The 19,947-nt window shown below is 45.4% G+C and overlaps 1 protein-coding gene across 7 annotated transcripts in view; it reads right to left on the reverse strand.

Moving 5' to 3' along the window:
* anks1b (ankyrin repeat and sterile alpha motif domain containing 1B) overlaps window positions 1-19,947 on the reverse strand; it is a 339,546-nt gene that overhangs the window by 60,347 nt on the left and 259,252 nt on the right. For all 7 annotated transcript variants that reach the window (XR_011190118.1, XM_015351924.2, XM_015351925.2 and 4 more), the window contains exons 13-15: window positions 10,276-10,880; window positions 7,867-7,939; window positions 4,836-4,942 (exon numbers count right to left, since the gene is read on the reverse strand). Coding sequence is in view for 6 of the 7 variants with exons in the window: in XM_015351924.2 (XP_015207410.1) it covers window positions 4,836-4,942; window positions 7,867-7,939; window positions 10,276-10,880 (785 nt within the window). In the remaining variant the exon portion in view is untranslated. The remainder of the gene's footprint in view (window positions 1-4,835; window positions 4,943-7,866; window positions 7,940-10,275; window positions 10,881-19,947) is intronic.

The following is a 19,947-nucleotide window of genomic DNA, read 5'->3' on the forward strand; positions in this document are numbered from 1 at the left end:
AGGCAGCAGTCTGATCTGTTTAATGACAAACAGCTATGGCCTCTGCCTTGTCTGTCCGGTCTCATCTCCTCTATAACTGCATAACTGCAGCTATGAGGTCTTCCACAAATCATACAAATGCCAGACAAAGCTTCTGCAAGCTTACTGGAAGTTGTGCAACACAATAAATGACCCTTGCTCATACATGCTTAAAACATTTTAGTTTCAGCACAGACATACAATATGAAATGGGAGAGCTCGCTAAACACAGAACTGACATCCAGTCACTTGCTATGAATGTACTTTTCTGGCTCTGTTGGATAATGCCAGGTTAAGCAGGCCTGGAAGGACAAAGAAAGAAGCGGATGTCACAGACAGTTTGTGAGGCCGCACACACTCTCTCATGTGCAATGAAACTATGAGGGTATCTGTGTATCTGAGGTAAAGGTTTCTATGTATCTGAATGTGTAATAAGGTTATTCTCCTTGTGGTCTTGCTTATCTTGTGTTTAGTACTGTACTTAACCTGATTAGCAGAATACTGCAGATATTTCTTATTTGTGGTAGTTCACCTTTGTATTCAATTAACTATAATGTCCCAGTCACTGAAACATCATGCAGTCTGGACGAACGAACACTTCAGGCTCGAATTTCTTGGTTTCTACACATACAAGCCTCCTTGTACGCCCAGTTTCACAGAGTATCTGTGGCTTCAAATCCCCGGTTTAGTTCTCTTTCGGGGGCCCGTTGTTTGAATTTGAACACGTGCTGGGGCTGTTTCCGACAGGTGGGCTGTAGAGACTGGGACCTGGAAGGGAGCAGTGAACTTTGCCGGGGGTGTGGCTTGGAGAGAGGGACAGGCCTGTCTAACCCTGACCACACACACACAGACACAACTCTGGCTGGAGAGCAGGACAGACTCCAGAGGAAGAAGGTGAGGAGGCGAGGAGGAACACCCAGCTCTGTCTCTGGTCCTGTGGCACAAGTCCAGATGCCCTCTCTCCATGATAAAAACAGCTAATACTCCATTGCTGATCCGCAAGATCTAAGCTGACAGGCACTGAGACACCTTAACAGCAGGCACGGGCAGTGCTATTTTACTCCACTAGGAGACACTGTCGGCGACACAGAAAATGTGTTACAGAAAAGGAAACTTTCACACAATTACAACTGTATTTTAAGATCTTCACTTCACATCAATCTGAAACTCCATTGTAGACTGCATCTAACACTTGAAAGGGAAGATATAAGCAAATAACTACACAAAGCAATGTGAAAACATGCACTATTGCAACCCAGAGGGACTGTTCAATGCATGAGGTGCAATCAGCAGGTTTGTGCTTACATCAGCTGAATGGCACTAGAGTTCAATCATAGGAAAACATAGCATGTCAATGTTATTTCAACACATTTGAAATCTAATTAAATTGAGCCTCTTATCTCACAGAATAACCACTGTATCTATTATCCCATACCCTTCATGCATTCTATTATTTTTTTCAGTAAGGGTTACCAAATAAACTACAACAAAATGCCTTTCATATCTGAGTGAAAAAGACAGGGAGTTTTCTGTCTTCCTTCTTATGAAGTAATATTATTATGAGATAAAGAGAGATTCAGTGCTTTAACCAAAACATGGCTGTCTCTGGCTCAGTAAGAAATATTAGATACAGGAACGTGTTTAATGGGACAATCAGTATGGGTAGGTCACCCCTGTCAGTGAGGAAGCCCTCTCCAGATTTTGTTTCTATTAGTGAACAGGTTAGCCTTCCTGTTATTCTTGTTGGCTCCGATAGTTTCACTGGAAAGCCAAGACTGTTAAAACTACACAAAAAAGCATTTTAAACCAAGAATCGAGAACAGGAGGCACATCATTACTCATAGGGTGTGGGAACATGGAACAAGCCTTCACGGACTTTACTGTATGTGGTTTTAGTCTCACGGTCCAGTTCTATTTTGTGAGCACTTTGTTTAAATGGAAACATTGCCCAGGACTGTGCCTGACAGCGAACTGGAACAGGGCAGTGAACTCTGCCCGGGGCGTGGCTGAGAGAGGGAGAAGACCAGCCGTGTTGGTGAAACTGAAACCCTGGGTTCTTCCAAGAGGTGACTGGAAGAACTGGATTCATTCCTGTAGCTACTAATGACCCAATGGGGCCCAGATGGGCTGAGTGGCCTTCTCTCACTTGCAGCCTTTCTTTCGTACTTATCTCCTTAACTGGTTTACAAAGAGCTCTCTCCATCCCCTGTTCTTCAGTGTGCCTGCTGCAACACAGGACTCCGATTTCAGGAGAAAAAGGAAAGCACAAGTCAAAGGCAACTGTGACAAAATGTGATGACCCTCAGTGTATCCGAACATACGTGACTTCAGATGTCCCCTTACAGTGGGACATTGACGCTTGCGTCTTAACATAAAAAATAAATTTTAAGATAATAAATTACTTAAGCTGGAAGCTGGAAATGTATAACGGTGTGAGCATCAGAAGGAGCTAAGAATGACAACACTGGCAGGTATCCACTAATACAGTATTACTGTAGATGCACCTCAAAAGCAAACCGACACCTCTCCTTTTGCTGTTGCAGTAAAAAGGCACATGTACTGTACAGTAATTACAGCGTCACATGGAAGCACAGCCATTAATCAATCTATGGAGTGGAGGGAGGAGGGGGTAAGTGTTTGGGAACTGGGTGACTACACTCATGTGAGGATCAATAGAGCGATCGCATCTTCCTGCTGGGAATACCGACATGGGGAATTTCTGAACGTCTGGACACTTCTGATTCCAAATCTCAGAAGTCCAGCTTATGCTTCACTTTGAATGTGTAACCCATTATTTCTTTCGGACCTGTAACATACAGTATGTTCCCCCACTCCGTCACCCTTTTTATAAGAATTAAGCAAAGGGAAAGGTTAGATAAATGGGAAACATTCAAAGACTCAGCTAAAAACAGAACTGTTTGGTAGATAAGGACAATGTATACATCTGAAGCACTGCCAAAGAACTGAAATTTACATTCATTTGTGAAATACAATACTAAAAGCACTTGATGTCTAAGCTTGTTATGTAAAAATGATAATTTTCTTGTCGTGAAGCCTGCCGAGTAACGCAGAGAAGACAGAAGCTTTTTTTTAGATGGATGTCTATTTTAATTTCTGCTCTTAAGCAACCATAATGTCTCGAAATACATCAAGGTTTCTATTTGAATAAAATGTGAATTCTTCCATTTTATTTATGGAGAGCACATTATTGAATCAATTTCATCTTTAGTGTGTAAAAAACGTAAAAAGGGATTAATAGTTATCAAACATTTTGTAAAATACCAACAGCTGAAGCTGAGAGAAAGAACTGATTCTTTCTTTGCTTAAGTGTTACATCTCCCTTCTGTACAAAAGAAACATTGTAATCAAACAATAAATCTCAAGTTTTTACACTTCTGATCATTGCAAGAATGAGGACAGTGGAAGGAAAGTTCATATTGAAACTGACACTGCATGCAAAACAACTGAAATAAACTGTCCTTAGCAGGTAGAGTATGTGACATTTTCAACACTTTTCCCAGATAACAGTTTGATTTCAAAACCATGACATGTTCAGCTCATGTGGTATTTGTCTCGTTCGTCTGTATTTTTGTGATCGCCCTCTCCAGCTATTCCTCGAGGAAAGAAGAATATGTTGAACACGCACAGCCAAGTTGTCAGATGCTCGCAACATCATCTTGCACAGCACCGCACTGTTACACACGTACAGTACAATGAGACTGACCCTTAATGAATGTGAGAATGTGTAATTCTACCAGCGTTGATTATCTCAACCCAAAACCTCTTTCTGTCCAGCACTGAACAACCCCAGAATGAGGCACTACATCACGGTTAATGGCCCACAGGAGTGAGCCAGTTGCTTTGGCAACAGTAAGACTGGATGCAGGTCATGTTGTGCACTGCTCCAGGGAAAAGCATGCAGGAGCAGGGAATGGTGGCACTAAATAATTGGCAGAGGGTTTAATTAAAGAGGATCATGTGACGTTCCGCACAGATAGCACCCCTAAAACCAAAACAACGCACAATGTGAAGAAACGCACGCTGCTCAAAAGCATCCATATTACTCCGCGCCAACAAGTTTTAGGAGCACCAGCTACAAAGCTTTCATCATTCCCAGCTTTATTGTTAGGATCACAAATGTGACTGCTGCTACAATAATCGCTAGAATTCTTACGAGGGCAACAGCGAAGTATCAGAAAAGAAAAAAAAAGATTGTTACATTTGTTCAGAAAAGCAATGTTTTCTCTCATCTATCCTTTTTAGAAATGCTGTGTTTTAAAAGCTGTGTTTTGCACCGCAAAGTGAGCAAAGCACATCGCCACCAACCAGAGAAAATGAAAGATGTTCAGTCTGACGTGTGTAGGCACCTATGCGATCCATTGGCATTTGAAACAATTAGGTGGGCACATTGGAATGGGCAGGTGAAAATGCACCCACAGGCTCTTTATACCACCCATGGCTTATTACATAACAAATAAGGTAGGAACTTGAGAATGTTATTCCAGGATAAACATATAGCGAATCTAAACTCAAACTATGGAATAACCTGTCACTGATGTGTGATTATGCAATTAAAAATAAGGAAAAGGAAAGAAGGAAGCCCCGTCCGAGAGAAATGACAATATTCAAAAGCCACCCCCCACCCCCCCCCACCGCCACCACCCACAGGCAAAAACACACACAGTCACCATTTCTGAACAACAGCAAAGCAAACATACAGGGGGAAAGCTCCCAAGTGCTGTGGCGTCTCAGTGCCTTCCCGAGGCAGCGCGCGCCTGTGCCGGTGCCAGGGGAGAAACTTGCGGGGCTGTACTCACCATGAACTGCACGTTGTCAAATCCGTTAGCCAGCAGGTGGTTCTCGTACTGCACGAGCCCGATGCTGTCCAGCCACTGTCCCACAGACTGCACGGGACACCGCGGTCCTATGAGAGGGTGAAGAGGGAGTCTTTTGAGCAGAGAGTAACCATCTATCCGGTAGCACCGGCAGTCCGGCTGGGAGAGCTGGCACTGCCACATCACGTTCCGGGAGAAGTGGCTGTCGAAAGAGCCGGCCAGCTTGACAGATCTTAGTGTTCGCCGCTCCTCCAGAAGAAATTAAGAACCGGAAGGGGGCTGAGGGGAGGGTGGGTGGGGGGGGGTGGGGAAAAAGAATCTTGTTTTGGAGTGTAGTCCACTTCAAGGTGCTGCCCGGTATTCGATCACCATCTTAAACTGTAGTCATCGATCTGTTATCAATAGCCACTGATCGCACGGGGAGCGCACGCTGAACGCTGTCAGCTGTTGCTGGTTCCAGGTCTCTGCTGTCTGAGTACTCCACAGTGAGCAGTGCTTCGCTGGCAGCTAGAATTCTTTTTATCAAGTACTCCTACACTCATCAGTATGCTGCACCACGCTCCCCGCTCCCCCTCATTCCTGTTCATTACCCAGCCCTGGCTACACCTCGCATTCGCGATAATAGCCATCAGATCAGGCAGATCTCTTTGTCTGGGAGCTGGGAGCCTGCCGCTGCTGCTGTTCCCTCCTACACACCCACCCAAGCACCAATCTTGAATGATGAGAGCAGTCAAAACAGATGCAGAAAATAGCAAAGTTCAAAAGCCTTTTTTTTTTCTTTTTTTCTCCCTCTCCCCCCCCCCAAAAAAAACACACACACATACCTCTCCTCACCCCCCCCAGGGATGAGGGTGCTGGTTTATGAAGTGGGGTGTCTGTGTGTGTTTGCGGGGCTTGGGGGGGCGTTAAGGTAGGGTGGGGTGATAAAGTAAGTAAAATGGCCTTTGGTGTTTCCAGCGTGGTGAAGAACTGCCCCAGCTCGCGGCTCAGGCACACGGGGAGACGGGAGAGGAGAGTCTGACAGCGTGGAGCTGAAGGGTTTATCTGCGGGGGAGAGGGGAGGCTTGTACCGCGAGCAGGATGTGGACTGCCCTTTGGGACCACCTGTGTCTTTCAAGACTCGCCTGTCGGCTAAAATAATTATTCAGACCCCCCCCCCCCCCGATAGTGAGCTATTGGCAGGATCCCTGGGCGCAGCGTCACACCTGCTGTTTCAGTAGCAGCGAGAAACGAACAGATATTGCTGAACCAATTAACCCGTCATCGATGAGCACCACATCACCACAGCAGCCCAGAGACTCGGCGGCACAAACAGTTAAGTGACAAATCAAAAACTCATGGCAGAGAAGTAAAAGTTTACGGTTTCAAGATAGCACCTAAAATCGACAGCACAGTTATTATTCTAATTGCTACAACAAGCGAAGCCTCTCAGCCTCTTTTAAATGGATGGCAAGATTAACACTGTAAAACATGCAGATTCTTCATTGACAATCGCTAATCCGGCGTTTAGTAAGTCCCAGAACAACAGCTCCAGATAACACGTTGCATCTGATTCGAAAAGTGTGCTGTTTTCTCATCGCGAAAATCTTGGCGCGGATCTGTGCTGCCCGAGCGATGATTTCGTCACAATCTTTATGCTTCTTGACAGCGTAACCTCTGGCGCTGCTTTGAAACAGCCCCAGCTCTTTTACATACATAATGATTTCTCATCTCATCCCTCCCCAACTCTTCTCCGGGCTCTCTGAGTGCCTCACAGCCTCCCGTTTCACTGGGAAAATGAAACAGTTCAGAGTCTCTGGAATCCACGAGTCCTGCCGTATATTAGCAGAATGGAATTTCATTAAGTATCAGCAGCGGTGTTCTCTGGGATGAAGAAGTGGCATCTTTCGATTTAAAAATAGAACTGCGTGTGGGAAAAAGAGCTGGGTGTTGCCGTCTGTTCTGACAGAATACTGGTGAAAATAAAAAAAAATGATGTACAAGGACAGCACAAAGCAGCTAAAGAAATGCTAAATAATTCAAATGAAATTTAAAACCTGCCCCTCTTCACTTTTATATATAGTACTGTATGAATACATATTCTCTCAATTCCTCAATTGGTTATGCTGTGACACTTAGTATCAGTCATATTAAAAGTCCTTTAGATTTTAATTAAAAATATGTAATGTGTGTTGTATTTATAGACACCCATTCAAATCTTTTAGCTACGGCAGTAATTATGTTTGGTCTAAAAACAGCCACTACAGAATTGCTTCTCAGCAGCGACTCTTCACTGTCTCTGGAAAAGCATGGTTTCCTTCTTTGCGCTAACAGTGTGTCGCCGACAATCAGCCACTAAAGAAAGCTTTCATCTTCCAAGGCTTCATTCAAAACCACTGTCCAGTTTTAAGACAGTAAAACATGCAGTTTACAGCGCAATCAAATGGTCTGCTGAGGTGATACATGTCAAGACGTCACACCAGAAAGAGGCCTGTATTTGCAATGCCATGCAATTCACTCTTCCAAATGACGCTACAACTTACAGCTCCATGCAGTCGACTCTCTATGCATAATTAAAGAGGCTGTTTAAATAAATCTGAGGCTAATAATGGCAAAATACAAAGATGGAAGTGCACTGTTACATTAATTATTTTTTAATCCCCATTTACGATAGAACACAAACCCGTAAATCCCTCTGCCGAACCACAGCAGTCCTTTCGTCGGGTCTTAGCCAGTTGCGATGGCGACACTAAATATTGGATTATACACTTCCTAACGTACAGCCAACTAGGAGCGGTTTGAATTTCATACCCCTGTCATTGGGGATCGATTATAAAGAAAAGTTATAGTTCCGGAAAAGGCTTCTGCAGCAGGTTTCACCACAGCAGCTGAATTAAATGGTCAAAGGTTCAAAAGCTCTCATTATAAAAGCAATAATAACATCAATAATAAACTAAATTTCGATAAACCGTACTCAAAACCAGCACCCACACCGACATACAGTAATTACTGTAGCTTTAGAAACTGGATTTACCTGGAATGTCCTCCTTAATCCCTTCCAGGCCCGTGTTGATCCCTGCTCCTATAGAGCTCATGATTTTGTCAATCTGGAGAAACAAGAGACAGAGGTTAATAAGCAGCATGGCTCTCCAAAGGGGGCTCCCCTGTCCTTGGACACCCCTCGTGCTGCCACAGACAGGACCCCAGAACCCTCCTGACGCTTCTCCCTATTTCCTCAGCTCCGGGCAAAGACTCACCAGGCCTCATTTCCGAAACTGCCTCAAACCCTGCTGCTGCCCTTTCCTCTTCTGAACCAGAGGTCTCTGCACCTTTACTTTAGCCTGAGGTTTCAGAGGTACAGCACAGTGCAGAGCTGGCGATTCCTGGCACTACCTGCCTCCTGCTGACATCACGCTGAAGAAAAGAAAGATGACGGGTTTTTCTTTCTCAAAAATAAAAAAAACTACATATCCCAGAGTTCCTCTGGCCCAGCTCGTGAAGTGTGTCACATGACTGGTTCTGGATCTTGGCCGAGTAATGATCCTGGGTGGCCCAAGAAAAGAAACAAAGCCCAGTGGGCTCTCATGGTGTTCACTAACCTCCCCAAGAAACACCCTGCACGTAAGAAGATAAAAAGAATGGTCACGCCCCTGGTCCATTTAAGGTTGTGGCAGGAAAAGCCCCCTTTCAAGAAATGGCTCTGGATACACTGAGATACGCGATGATTATTAACAATGACCACAGCGTTCCTGCTGCTGAGTGTCAGGGCAAAAAGAGCAGCCGTGCAGCCAGAGCAGACCCACCGTGAGACAGTGAAATGGCGATGAAACGTTCGCCCATGTTTCTGGGACCCCCCTACCCTGGACAGCCTCTGGGGACACCCCGGGGGTCTCCAGTGTCCTGTTCCGGAACCGCCAGGAGGACGCAAGGCTGTGGGACCTGCTGGGCGCCTGGCCCGGCGGGGAACAGCAGTAGCACCGCGGACACGCGCAGGAGAGGAAGACTCGCTCGGCCTCGCAACAGGGAGAGCTGGATGCCTACAACAGGACTGGGGGGGTGACACCCCGACCTTACCCACGGGTGCCGAGAGGCCCCCGGAAGTACAAACACCTGGCTGAGCCAAATGAGCAGCCGCAGAAGCAGAGACCGGAGAGAAGACTGACCGACTCAGAGCTTCAAACCGCTCAGCACTAAACAGCTAACATCGAACGTTACAAAAATGACACAATGTGCAAATGGCAAATTCCACGGATTGGAAACCCAGAAGAGGGGGCTGTGCTGCAGTCGGGATCGAGTTCATGATGTACAGTAAACCAGCCGCGCTGCAGGGGGCAGCAGAGAGCCCGCCTGCCGAGGGGGAGCAGATGTGTGCCCTTGGGAAGGGGCTGTCAGGACAGCAGGAGGGGCTGGGGCTCTGTGGCCGTGTCCTCGGAGAGAGTGGGAACGCATTAGTACTTTGTGCTGTTCTGGCCTGAAGGAGGCCCACTTCCCTGATCCTTACGGTGCCTCGCTAATGTTTTCAAGGCAAGAAAGTTCGCAGTTTTTAAGTAAACGCTGGTATTCCAATGTGCCTGTTTGTTTTCTGAAAATCCACACAGGGCTTCTAATCTGTATGCCTTCTCTTCCTTTTGCGCTCCAGATAATAACCGAAAGATACTTTCCGAGTGTGTGTGTATCATCGTAGCTTCAGGCATCTTCACTACACAACAATAAGTAAAGGCTAACGGCTTAAAATGTTTGACAGAATGGAACAAAACATGACCTTCAGTGTCACGTCAGCTGAACAATCAGATTACATATTACTTTATGTAGGAGCCTGCAGGGCGGAAGATGTGCTTACCTCTTAAAACACAAATGAGTAACCCTAATATTAAATTCAAAACCCGCTCTGTCGCACAAGCAATTCATTTATTTAAGTGTTATATACGCCTATCCAGAGAACAAAATATAAAAGCTAAATGAAAGCTTATTAACAGGCTTCCTGAACAGAGCAGAAAACATGATGTGCTCATTATCTGGACCAGATCTGTTTTGTACACTGACCAGCCCCTGAGCAGTAACATACTGTATGATATCAGGCACCTATTTCAAGAGCTATCTCCAGCAGACTACAAAGTGAAAGTTAGCATAATGATTTTTTTTGTGAATGCAATTCAGAAGAAGAGGAGATACGATTTATTGCCCTGGGAGATAAGAAAGCTTGCCAGAAGATGCTACACAGTTCACCTGCTTGCGATCCCATAAACGAGACAGCTTGAGGCTGGCCAGCTGGAGCAGCTCTGACCGAATCCAGGCCCACAGCCCCTCTCCCACTCGATTCCCAACGTCCTGCCTGCTCTGCAGTCAAACTCAGGCAGACGTCCTGCTACTTTCTGAAGAGGACAGGAGGCCACTGGTCCCCCTGGGTTGGCGTTTTTCCTAGAAGCCTGCGGGAGACACTTACTTCCTCCCATTCCGCGGTGAAGGAGGGCGTTCTCTCCAGGTGGTTCACCGGGATGGGCTTGCTGGCGACCGGCTCGACCCGGCTGGCCCTGTACTCCTCCTCGATGGGGGAGCAGGAGATGAGGTTGGAGTCCGATTTGGAGATGTTCCTGCAGAGCTGCAGGTCCAGGACGTTCTTGGGGATGGAGCGCATCCTTCCCAGAGTGCAAGCTCTCTCCTCGAAGCCCCCGGCGGCGCCGCTCACCCGCTGGTACCCATTCCTCACGCTGCGGGAGCCGAGGCAGGGGCCGGGGGCGGCCTGGTTGACCTTGGTGTGGAAGACGGTCCGGTAGACGACCTGGGGCTTGGGCGCCTTGGCACCGCTGCCGGAGCGGAGCAGGAGCGCGCTGGAGTCGGAGGCGGGCAGGAGGCCGCCGGGGCCGGGGCTGGAGATGGAGACGGGCTCCGGCTCGCTGAGCTTCCTCACGGTGCTGTAGAGCTGGTAGGGGTTGTCCGGAGACTCGCAGGCCGGGGAGGAGCCGTGCAGAAGGCCGGCAAACTGCTCCGGGATCTGGCCGTCCGGAATGTCGACCTCGGCGGGGGCCTCTCGCGGACACAGGATGTCCTCTGAGGAAGAAAGGGGAGAGTGTGAGAGCACCCCGGCCACGGAGGCACTCCGAGAACACTCCCCGTCCAGTGAAGAAGCCCCTTTGTCACGGACGTCCAAAGGGACTAGCCGTGGGGAGCAGGAGAGCGGAAAAAGACCCATATGCGTAGCGGCGAGACGGGAAAAAGGCCCGGGATCATTAGTGCAAAGAGTTCAGGAATGCCGTATAGAAACCTATGCCCTCAGGGAGCGGACGACGTGGGGCGCCCTGGTGCTAGGCGGGTCTCAGGACATCCGAACGTCAATGCTGAGCGAGGGCAGAGTGCAAGACCCGGAAATATATAGCCCAAGGGAAAGAGAGGGACAGGAAGGACAGCAGACCGGAAACTAGGGACAGGACAGAGAAGGAGCGCCCTCTGGCTGCAGAGGGCGTGACACCCTTCCCCTGCGTGTGCGCGGGTGGCTGTGTATCGAGGGGTGCCACCTGACCCCTTTCGTATCGTGCACTCGACCGGAGGTGATTTTCATGGCCGCGCTCTTGACTGAGGCAGGTGGACTGGATTAATACACAGATGGATGCCTCCCAAGGTGCGAGCAGTCTCAGGCCACACAGGCAGATTGGCCACAATAGCCAGTGAATTTAGCCCAGAGGTCAAGCGGAGGCCTTCATTATTCAAAAACAGCACAGCGAAAGGAATCCAAAGACTCTGGTACAGAGTCATTTACTGCATGTGTCCTCTTTAATAACCAGGAGCTTGGCAACAAGAATGACAACATCTTGATTAAAGACACACCCCTTCCAGGCGGATGGCCTTTCATGCGACTGAGGTCTCGGCTCTTAGTATTACAAACGGTGGAACCCGGGGCTCAATACCGCCATAGGCAGAATTATGCTTTATTTAGAAATATGCAATATTAAATCTGTCAGAATTCCTGGTGGATCACAAATAGTGCTTTTCTTCTAGGAACAAATCTAGTATATAGAAGGCGAAATGAATTAGAGTTAAATTTTCTAAATGATCGTTTTTATGTTGCACTTCGGTTTCTAATTATAAGCGATATTGTTGGTAGCCATATTATGGTGGCTGGTTTTAATGATTTACAAATTAAAGTTAACGACAAGGTGCCAGGACAAAAGGGAATATTTAAAGCAACTCCACAGGAAATAAAACATGATGTGAAATGCTGTATGTACATTCTGGAAAGGGATTCCAGTCTCTTCAACCTGCTTTGAGAAGAAAAGAGGCATTGCCGTGACACAATTGTCTACAATACCTCCCAGTCCCAGCAATCCCCTCCCCCCAGCAGTCATTTACTGTTATCACTGAACCCTGCCTTCTCAACACCTGGGCCTCTTGGCTCTCAAACACCAAGCCAGACTGAGGAGATCAATCGGCACAAGACAACTGAAGACAGTTAGGAAAAGCCGTGTTGTCTTGTGTAAAGCAGAGGACTACTTCCCATCACAAAAAAACAGCAACCTGCTCCACACAGAGAGACCCTGTCCGGGTACAGCATAGACACACCTGCAGAGCCACGCAGAAGCACCACCAGCACCGCCCTCTTCCAATGATGTCAGCGCTTCACAGAACATATTTACAGTTTTTGAAAACTTTTTGAAAATATTTTTAATCGAAACTTCAGGGCTCAAACTGGCAGGCACAGGGCACAGGGTGGGATCTTGCCTGGATAGGATGCCAGGTCTTCACAGGATAAATAGGAGTGAATAGAGATGTTTGGGTGAATGAGAGTGCATTTATCCTGTGAAGACCTGGCATCCTATCCAGGCTAGATCCCACCCTGTGCCCTGTGCCTGCCAGTTTGAGCCCTGAAGTTTCGATTAAAAATATTTTCAAAAACTGTAAATATGTTCTGTGAAGCGCTGACATCATTGGAAGAGGGTGGTGCTGGTGGGATTTTTAATGACCACAGAGAGTCAGGAACTCGGTTTTCCGTCTCATCTGAAGGACGGCACCTTTTTACAGTACAGTGTCTCCGTCACTATAGTGGGCTACTAGGGCCCACACAGACCACAGGGTGAGCGCCCCCTACTGGCCCCACTAACACCTCTTCCAGCAGCAGCCATAGTTTACCTAGAAGGTCTCCCATCCAGGTACTGACCAGGCTCACACCTGCTGAGCTGCAGTGGGCTGCTAGTTGTGAGCTGCAGGGTGATATGGCTGCTGGGCTGTGCACTAATCAAAGGTTCTGTCAGTGTCTGTCCACTAGTCTGTCTGGAGTATTTTCTCTTGAAATGCACCTGGGAGTTTGCTTCATTGCTTCATGCTGTTTCCCTTTGAAAGGAATTCTTCATACTGAGAAGGTGACACTTCTAAATAACTGGCAGGTGCCAATTTATGTATTGCTGAGAAAAGGGGCTCTGAGTTGATTTTTAGACTCAGGGCTTTGTCTGATTCTTGCACTGGTTTACTAGCATACTTACATTAATTTGAAGGCAGCAGTTAAGATTAGTACAATCTAACATCTCCTGGCACAGCATGGTCCATAATTCATTAAGGAATGTACTGTAATAATCCACTGGGACCCCTCTGGTTAACCTTGGGAGACATTCCCTAGTGGGATTGATGCTTAACCATTTCTTTGATGATTGAGCCCTGGTGTATACTTACACTGCACTGTTAGTCAGAGGGGAGCATGGAAAAGCCACCTGAAAGCCTATAAGCAGCTCCGGTCTGCTCTCAGGCAAGGACCAACTGAACAGGCAGAACTGCCACTGATTGGGAGAAAGACCCACAGAATTCTGGGATACTGTACATCCTTCAGCCAGATACAGGAAGAGCTCGGGGAAGGCAATCCTCAGGGGTCTGGGATCAGGATCCAGCATAAATGTTAACAGGACTAAGTGGCTGAAGTCCAAAAAGAATTTCAAAGATCAAGTCTTCTACTTCACTGGCTTCTCGGGTCGAGCCGACACAGAGAGCTATCCCCTATCCCTGTTCTGGAAAAACCAGTGCTGAGGCTCCTTACTGCTGTTATTTCAGGGGGATCCTGTCTTTACCCGATGGAGGAAGGTATACAAGGGAATATTCTAGCCATCGACAGGAAACATGAGGTGTCCAGCGCATTGCTAGTACAAACTGAAGAATACGAACAAATATCAAAGACCATGTATTCGAAAATAGTTTTTTATTCATCACTGAAGCAAAGCTCTCTGTAAACAGTAATTTACTGGTTGCTGTACGATCTACAGCAAAATGGTCATTATCAAGAACCTGATCTGCTGTTGTTCCTTCTGCCTCTATGTCTCCCTGGTTCCACAGCACATTTCTTCAGGCCATCCTTTAATTTCAACGTCACCTCACTAATTTGGCTTGAATTAATGTGATGAATCACGACAGTATCATTCTACTTTTTTGTTTTGTTCATTTTAGTCAAAGTAAAAAGATTATGTTAAAGTTCCACTCGGAAGAAAATGCTGTTTTGGACATGGTAATGGTTAGATATGCTATCCAAACAGTATTACAGAGAGAGACATGAGCAGACAGAACATCAGCTGCCAGCTTCACTGAGGAAGGAACACCAGCTACTGCAAAGATACTTAGGCCCTTTCACCCACTGTGGCCTCATATTGTCATGAGGTATTAAAGGCAAGCAACAGTTACCGTGAGCAGGCTTACAAGAGATAAAGATCAAATTACAAGAGTTTAAAGAAGAGGTAAATAGATTTGGAAAGAAAGGCAGTGTGTATTCCCCTTCTGTAGCTTTTCTGAACTGGCAAAGCTACCAAGCGCTTACCTTTTCAGGGCGACCATCTACAGTATATGCATAACAACCCAGGCCCATAAGCTACAAGAGTCTCACTGAAAAATGCTCAGCCCTTGCAGCACTTGAAAGCAGAGAACAGAAGCATATAAAAAAGGTACAAATGAGAAGAGGCCATTTAGGCCCATCAAGACTCTTTGGCTGCTAGAAGCTAATGGAACTAATTTCTTATGTTAATGGGCTACCTTTTAAACAATTTGGTTTTAGAACAATTTCAAATGAAAAACAACAACCTGCTAATCTTAGATGTACCTTCTGAAGTGGTTGCTCATTTCACTATTCAGTGTAACTAATTCTTAAATACTATTCTTAAATAAAAATACATATAATCAAATAAACATTAAACAAATCAGAATATTTCAGTTTCAATGCAACAAATCCAAGACTATATTTCATTCTAGCTATACCTTATCAAAAAGCTCTTAAACTGAACTGTTACTGTTTTCACTTCTTAAATGTTAGAAGTGATCATGACTCCTGTGTCTGAACCTGGACTTCAGCTCTCCTCTTACACAGGTGGATTGTGGGTTGAATTGATCCTATGGGCTCATACAGCACTAAGAAGTCTCATTATGAGAGTGTTTGATAGTGTCATTCCCACCTGTGTCTGCAGAGGATTAGATGATAAACCACAGGAATGCTACAGGGAAACAACAATTTAATACCAGGCTGAATTCTGCTCACTATACTTCCTGGAAATGACACACATAGAGGGGATTATTTGCGAGACCTGAGTACAGAAAACAGTTAAAAATCAAGTTCAATAAGCTTTACTGAGTCAGAGCCCATTTCGAACATAAACATAAACAGGAGTTCTCCAGAATTGGAAAGCATTTCTCTAGACAATGTGGGGAAGCAATTAAAAAAGGCAAACAGGATACAAGGTCAGAAGCAGAGAATTTAAGTTAAGGGATGTTATGTATCAGTATTGGAATCTAGTAAAAGGAACTAAGAGAAAGCACATTTAACAGTGAGAAGTTGTGGGAGTCTGAAACCTGAAACACATTCACTAGGAACGACAACACCCAAGATCAAAGCGCGATGAACTATTCTGGATTATGGGTATTGGCTTAAGGCCGACTGAGGCTGAGGGCCGAGGGCCGACCTCCTGGCCAGAGGACAAGGAGGCCAGGACCCCCACGCAGGGTGACCAAGGGGTCGCTGCAGAGGTGGAGCTGGGGTGGAGGTGGGATGCAAAACTCCCTCCCGCACTTGTTATAAACTCCATTTATCCAGCTGTAAGGTTCATAAAAGAACCTAAGCTGCTTTCAAGAAACAGAAGAGATCCTTGGATTCGGTAGCTGATAGCACCCAATCAAGCTACTGTAGATGGGCTTTTGTGATTGACGTTTCTCATGTTCTTCTAGCAGTTACTAGAAAACAATACACCATTGTTACATATTTCAGCTGCATTTCACATTATTGGTCATATGGCTTTGCTAAATTGTCCTTCGTCTTTAGTTGGCCTTTGTAGCAAAGATTTGGATTTATTTCTTATCTTCCCAGTTGGTGCAAACCTGTCTCAATGCGTGACTGGGCCTTTGGGCTGGGAACTGTGTTATCTGGAGTTCCTCAGAGCTTCACGCATGATTCCAAGTTGCTGAGAGTGAATAGGCACTGTTGTGCATTCACACTCTCACTCGATGCCTAACTGATGTCCAGATGTAAATGGCTAAAGATAAATTATGACAAAACAGAAACTTTGCTAACTGGCTCCAAAATGAAACTGTGAAGCCGTGACTCCACTGGTGTAATGCCCAATGGAAACTCTGCAGTACTACTAATCCACTGTACTAGAACAAACATTTTGCTGTTACGTTGGACTCTAAGCCTTCTTTTTAGTTTTGCTGAATATTACTTGTTAAAATGGCATTCCACGATCTTAGAAATATACCGCTCAAACCTGTGCTGGACTTGTGATGTAGGCAGTAGTTTCCCACTTTAAATGTTGGCAACATATCACTCCGCTTCTAAAGTCATTAAACTGGTTACTGTTGAATTATTGATTTTAATATGTACGTAAACTACGAATCTCATCATGATCAAGATCCTTTATATGTCCAGGAGCTCTGGGCTTCATGTCCTGTTATGCTCTCGGAGACCTGCAGTCACTTATTCTCTGGATCTCTGCCAGAAAACCACTGGAGCATTCGATTGTTATGCTCCCTGTCTGCCCGGCATTACACCGAAACACCAAATTCTTAAAAGTCAAAGCAGTAAACATTTTTATTCTTGCACGTCATCTTTTATATCTCATGTATGTTTGGATTGCAGCTGTTAGCAGTGCTTTGGGATGCTCCAGTATGTAGATGACTTTAGAAATATAAAATTTAGCTTGGCTTAACTGCTCAGAAACTGACTAGGCAAGACTAAAAGCAAGAGCCCATCAGAACCAAAGCAAATTCGATCGCAAATGTGACATTCATTTGGAAGAAAATGTATTTATGTAACCCATCAGCAAGGCTGCAAATAGCTACGGCACATACTCCTTAAGTTTCTGCTGCAGCCGAGCCCCTTTGGAAGCTGGAATTAGATCACTCACAATCGAAACCTACAGCATCTGAGTTAGTGGGAATAACAATCAAAACATTAAAGTCATTCAGGGCTGCAAGCTCTCCTGCAGACAAAGAAGTGTTGCCTCACCAGCAACACTCCGAGGAGAAAAGATTACATAGTTTGGGACCTGACTTGATGTTACAATGTAAATAGCAAAATACAAATATAATGCAACTAAAAAATACAAAAGTTAAATCAACAGCTACAGTACATTAGACAAGATATGAGCAACTGGACTTAAGACACTGCTCAAAGGCTTGTGCTCTTCCTGAAATGTATTATGTTACCTAACTATTCACCCACATACACTACACTATTTTTGGTTTCTTTAAATGAATGGTTTTATCAATTTCAAATTTCAGCTGATTGCTGTTAAACGTCTTGTAGCAGGATGGTGCCTCGTGACTCATATCAGGAAGCTTTAGAAATCCCCAGTGGGACACTGCTGTTGAGATCCTGAACAGGAGACTTCACTAGGATCACTCCGGTATTATCTACTGCTGTAAAAATGGGAATTCTCCAGGTTGTCATTGTAAATGCTCAATGATCTAAGAAAGAAAAGATTATTATCACTGCAGTTTTGTTTCAAGACAGGCCATATTTTATTAACTAAGTGAAAAGAGAAGACAGGCATTCTTGTGAAATGCAGCTCATTTTAGGATTTCATACAGTATCTCACAGGAAATCCATTGCAGCCACTGATGGCGGAGATAATATTAAATACCTAAACAGGTGTGGAGAGGTTAAACACAGATCCAAAACTAACATCATTATTCAAAGTGCCCTTCAAACTGTCTGCTTTAAGATAAAGAAAGTGCCCAGTGTCTCTCGCTGGGGTGCCTGCGGGCGCCTGGTAAACGACTGTGAGAATGCTCTGGTCAGTGGAGATTTGTTTTCAGATATCATCATCAGTGCGGTGCACTCACTGCATTCACTGCACAGCGGGAACCACCCCAGGTCAGGAGAAATTAAACACGTCCTTCTTTACAGAAGAGGAACTGCAAAGGACACCGTAGGTGACGCGCTGCCCTAGTTTTCATTCTTCTTCACATTTCAAACGGCAAGCATACTGCATTCCGTTTTCTGTGAAGGACTTGATTAAAAAAATAATACAGTGGGTGTAGGCTGTGCACACACGGTTGCAATTAATTTCAATGACAAGGAGCCTTCTGACAGCCCGAATTACTGTACATAACCTCTCCAAAACAAGAAAGGAATCTTATTAATTGATGATTGCACCCTGCTCACCATGTCAAGCCTGGGTCTAACTTCGTCCCATGAACTCATTCACTGGATGTAAAAGGCTCTCTCTCCAGTTCCTGAGGTCATGCAAAAACAACGGCACTTCTAACAAGCCCTAAAAGACTGGGACAGCTCAGCTCCGCCATGCCGCCCTGTGTCACCCCAATTTCCTCGTCAGCAGGGGGCAGCAGGTCTTCCAGTCAGAAACACCTCAACGCAAGCTGGCTGATTCAAGATTATTGTGTACCAGTACACACAATGAAGATTGTGGAAAATTTTAAAATCTGAACTTCAATAACCTGGGAGGTGTAGCGAGCAGCACCTGTTACAGCTGGACTGCAGACAGCCAGGAAAAAAATAAACATGAGAAGCATCTTTGATTTTGCTATACCAGACCAATTTTGATCTCTCTACAACACAAGTAGAACAAACTGGGCAGTTTTACTTCATTACTAGTATAAATTACTGTAATGCGGAAAATATTACTTTAATGCATACTGGAGTGATTTCTATTACTGCTCAAAGTACAACATTAAACCTTTTTTTAAAAACAAGTATGTGTACAAATGTATTCCTTCAGGTAAGACTGCCAGAAAAGGACATACCACTTAGTACATTATTAAAAACAACATGAAATCGTGGGTGAGACAGTGGGTCTCTTACTATTCCAGCCCAGATACTCTTCTTGTCTTTTAACGTTTCTGGTCAGATAACCTTGCAATGCACACTCACACAAGCTTGATTATTATTATTATTATTATTATTATTATTATTATTATTATTATTATTATTATTATTATGGCAGAGGGGAATGAATCCACATTCTGTCTTCAGTGGTCGAGTGCACACGGTTGCAGCATTTGAACTGTTTTCTCGACCACACACAGTCTGTCGCAGGCGTGTTTTGCCATTTAGAAGAAGGAAAACCCGATGAAGCTGTTCTGTTTTGCATCGTTAGCCCCAGACACCGCACTGATACACAGGAGGAGAAAATCCAACCATGGGCGAATGTCCTCAACCCCCAGTCTCCCTGCCAGGGTCAGTGCTGAATACCCTGCGATGCCATGGCTGCCTCTGCACCAACTTTCCTCAGCTGCGTCACTGACTCCTACAAGACATCCTTCCTCCCAGCTGCTGCAGCAACAGGTGTGCTTGTTGCCATGGAGACCCTGCTCGTGTCTCCGGATGTCTCGGCAAAAGCTCCAGGACATCATAACGTTTGTGGACTGGAATGATGGGTTAAAAAAAAAATCATCAAGGACTGATGCAGCTCTGGTGTGAGAAAGAACCTGTTAGAGAAGAGGGTGAGGGAAGACTTGTTCTGTAAGGCTTCTGGGCCCACAGACAGGACCATAATTCTGCCTTCACTGCCGATAATTCTGGTGCGCACTTGAACTACTGCACCAACTCCGATGATGCTGATAAATCAGAGCTCAATCAGAGCTGGGTTCTTCAGATTAATGTATTTGTTTAAATCAAGAGCCTGTTTCTACAGCAGTGGTTCAA

This window comes from Lepisosteus oculatus, chromosome 7 (assembly GCF_040954835.1).
Source record: "Lepisosteus oculatus isolate fLepOcu1 chromosome 7, fLepOcu1.hap2, whole genome shotgun sequence".
NCBI classification, from domain to species: Eukaryota; Metazoa; Chordata; class Actinopteri; order Semionotiformes; family Lepisosteidae; genus Lepisosteus; species Lepisosteus oculatus.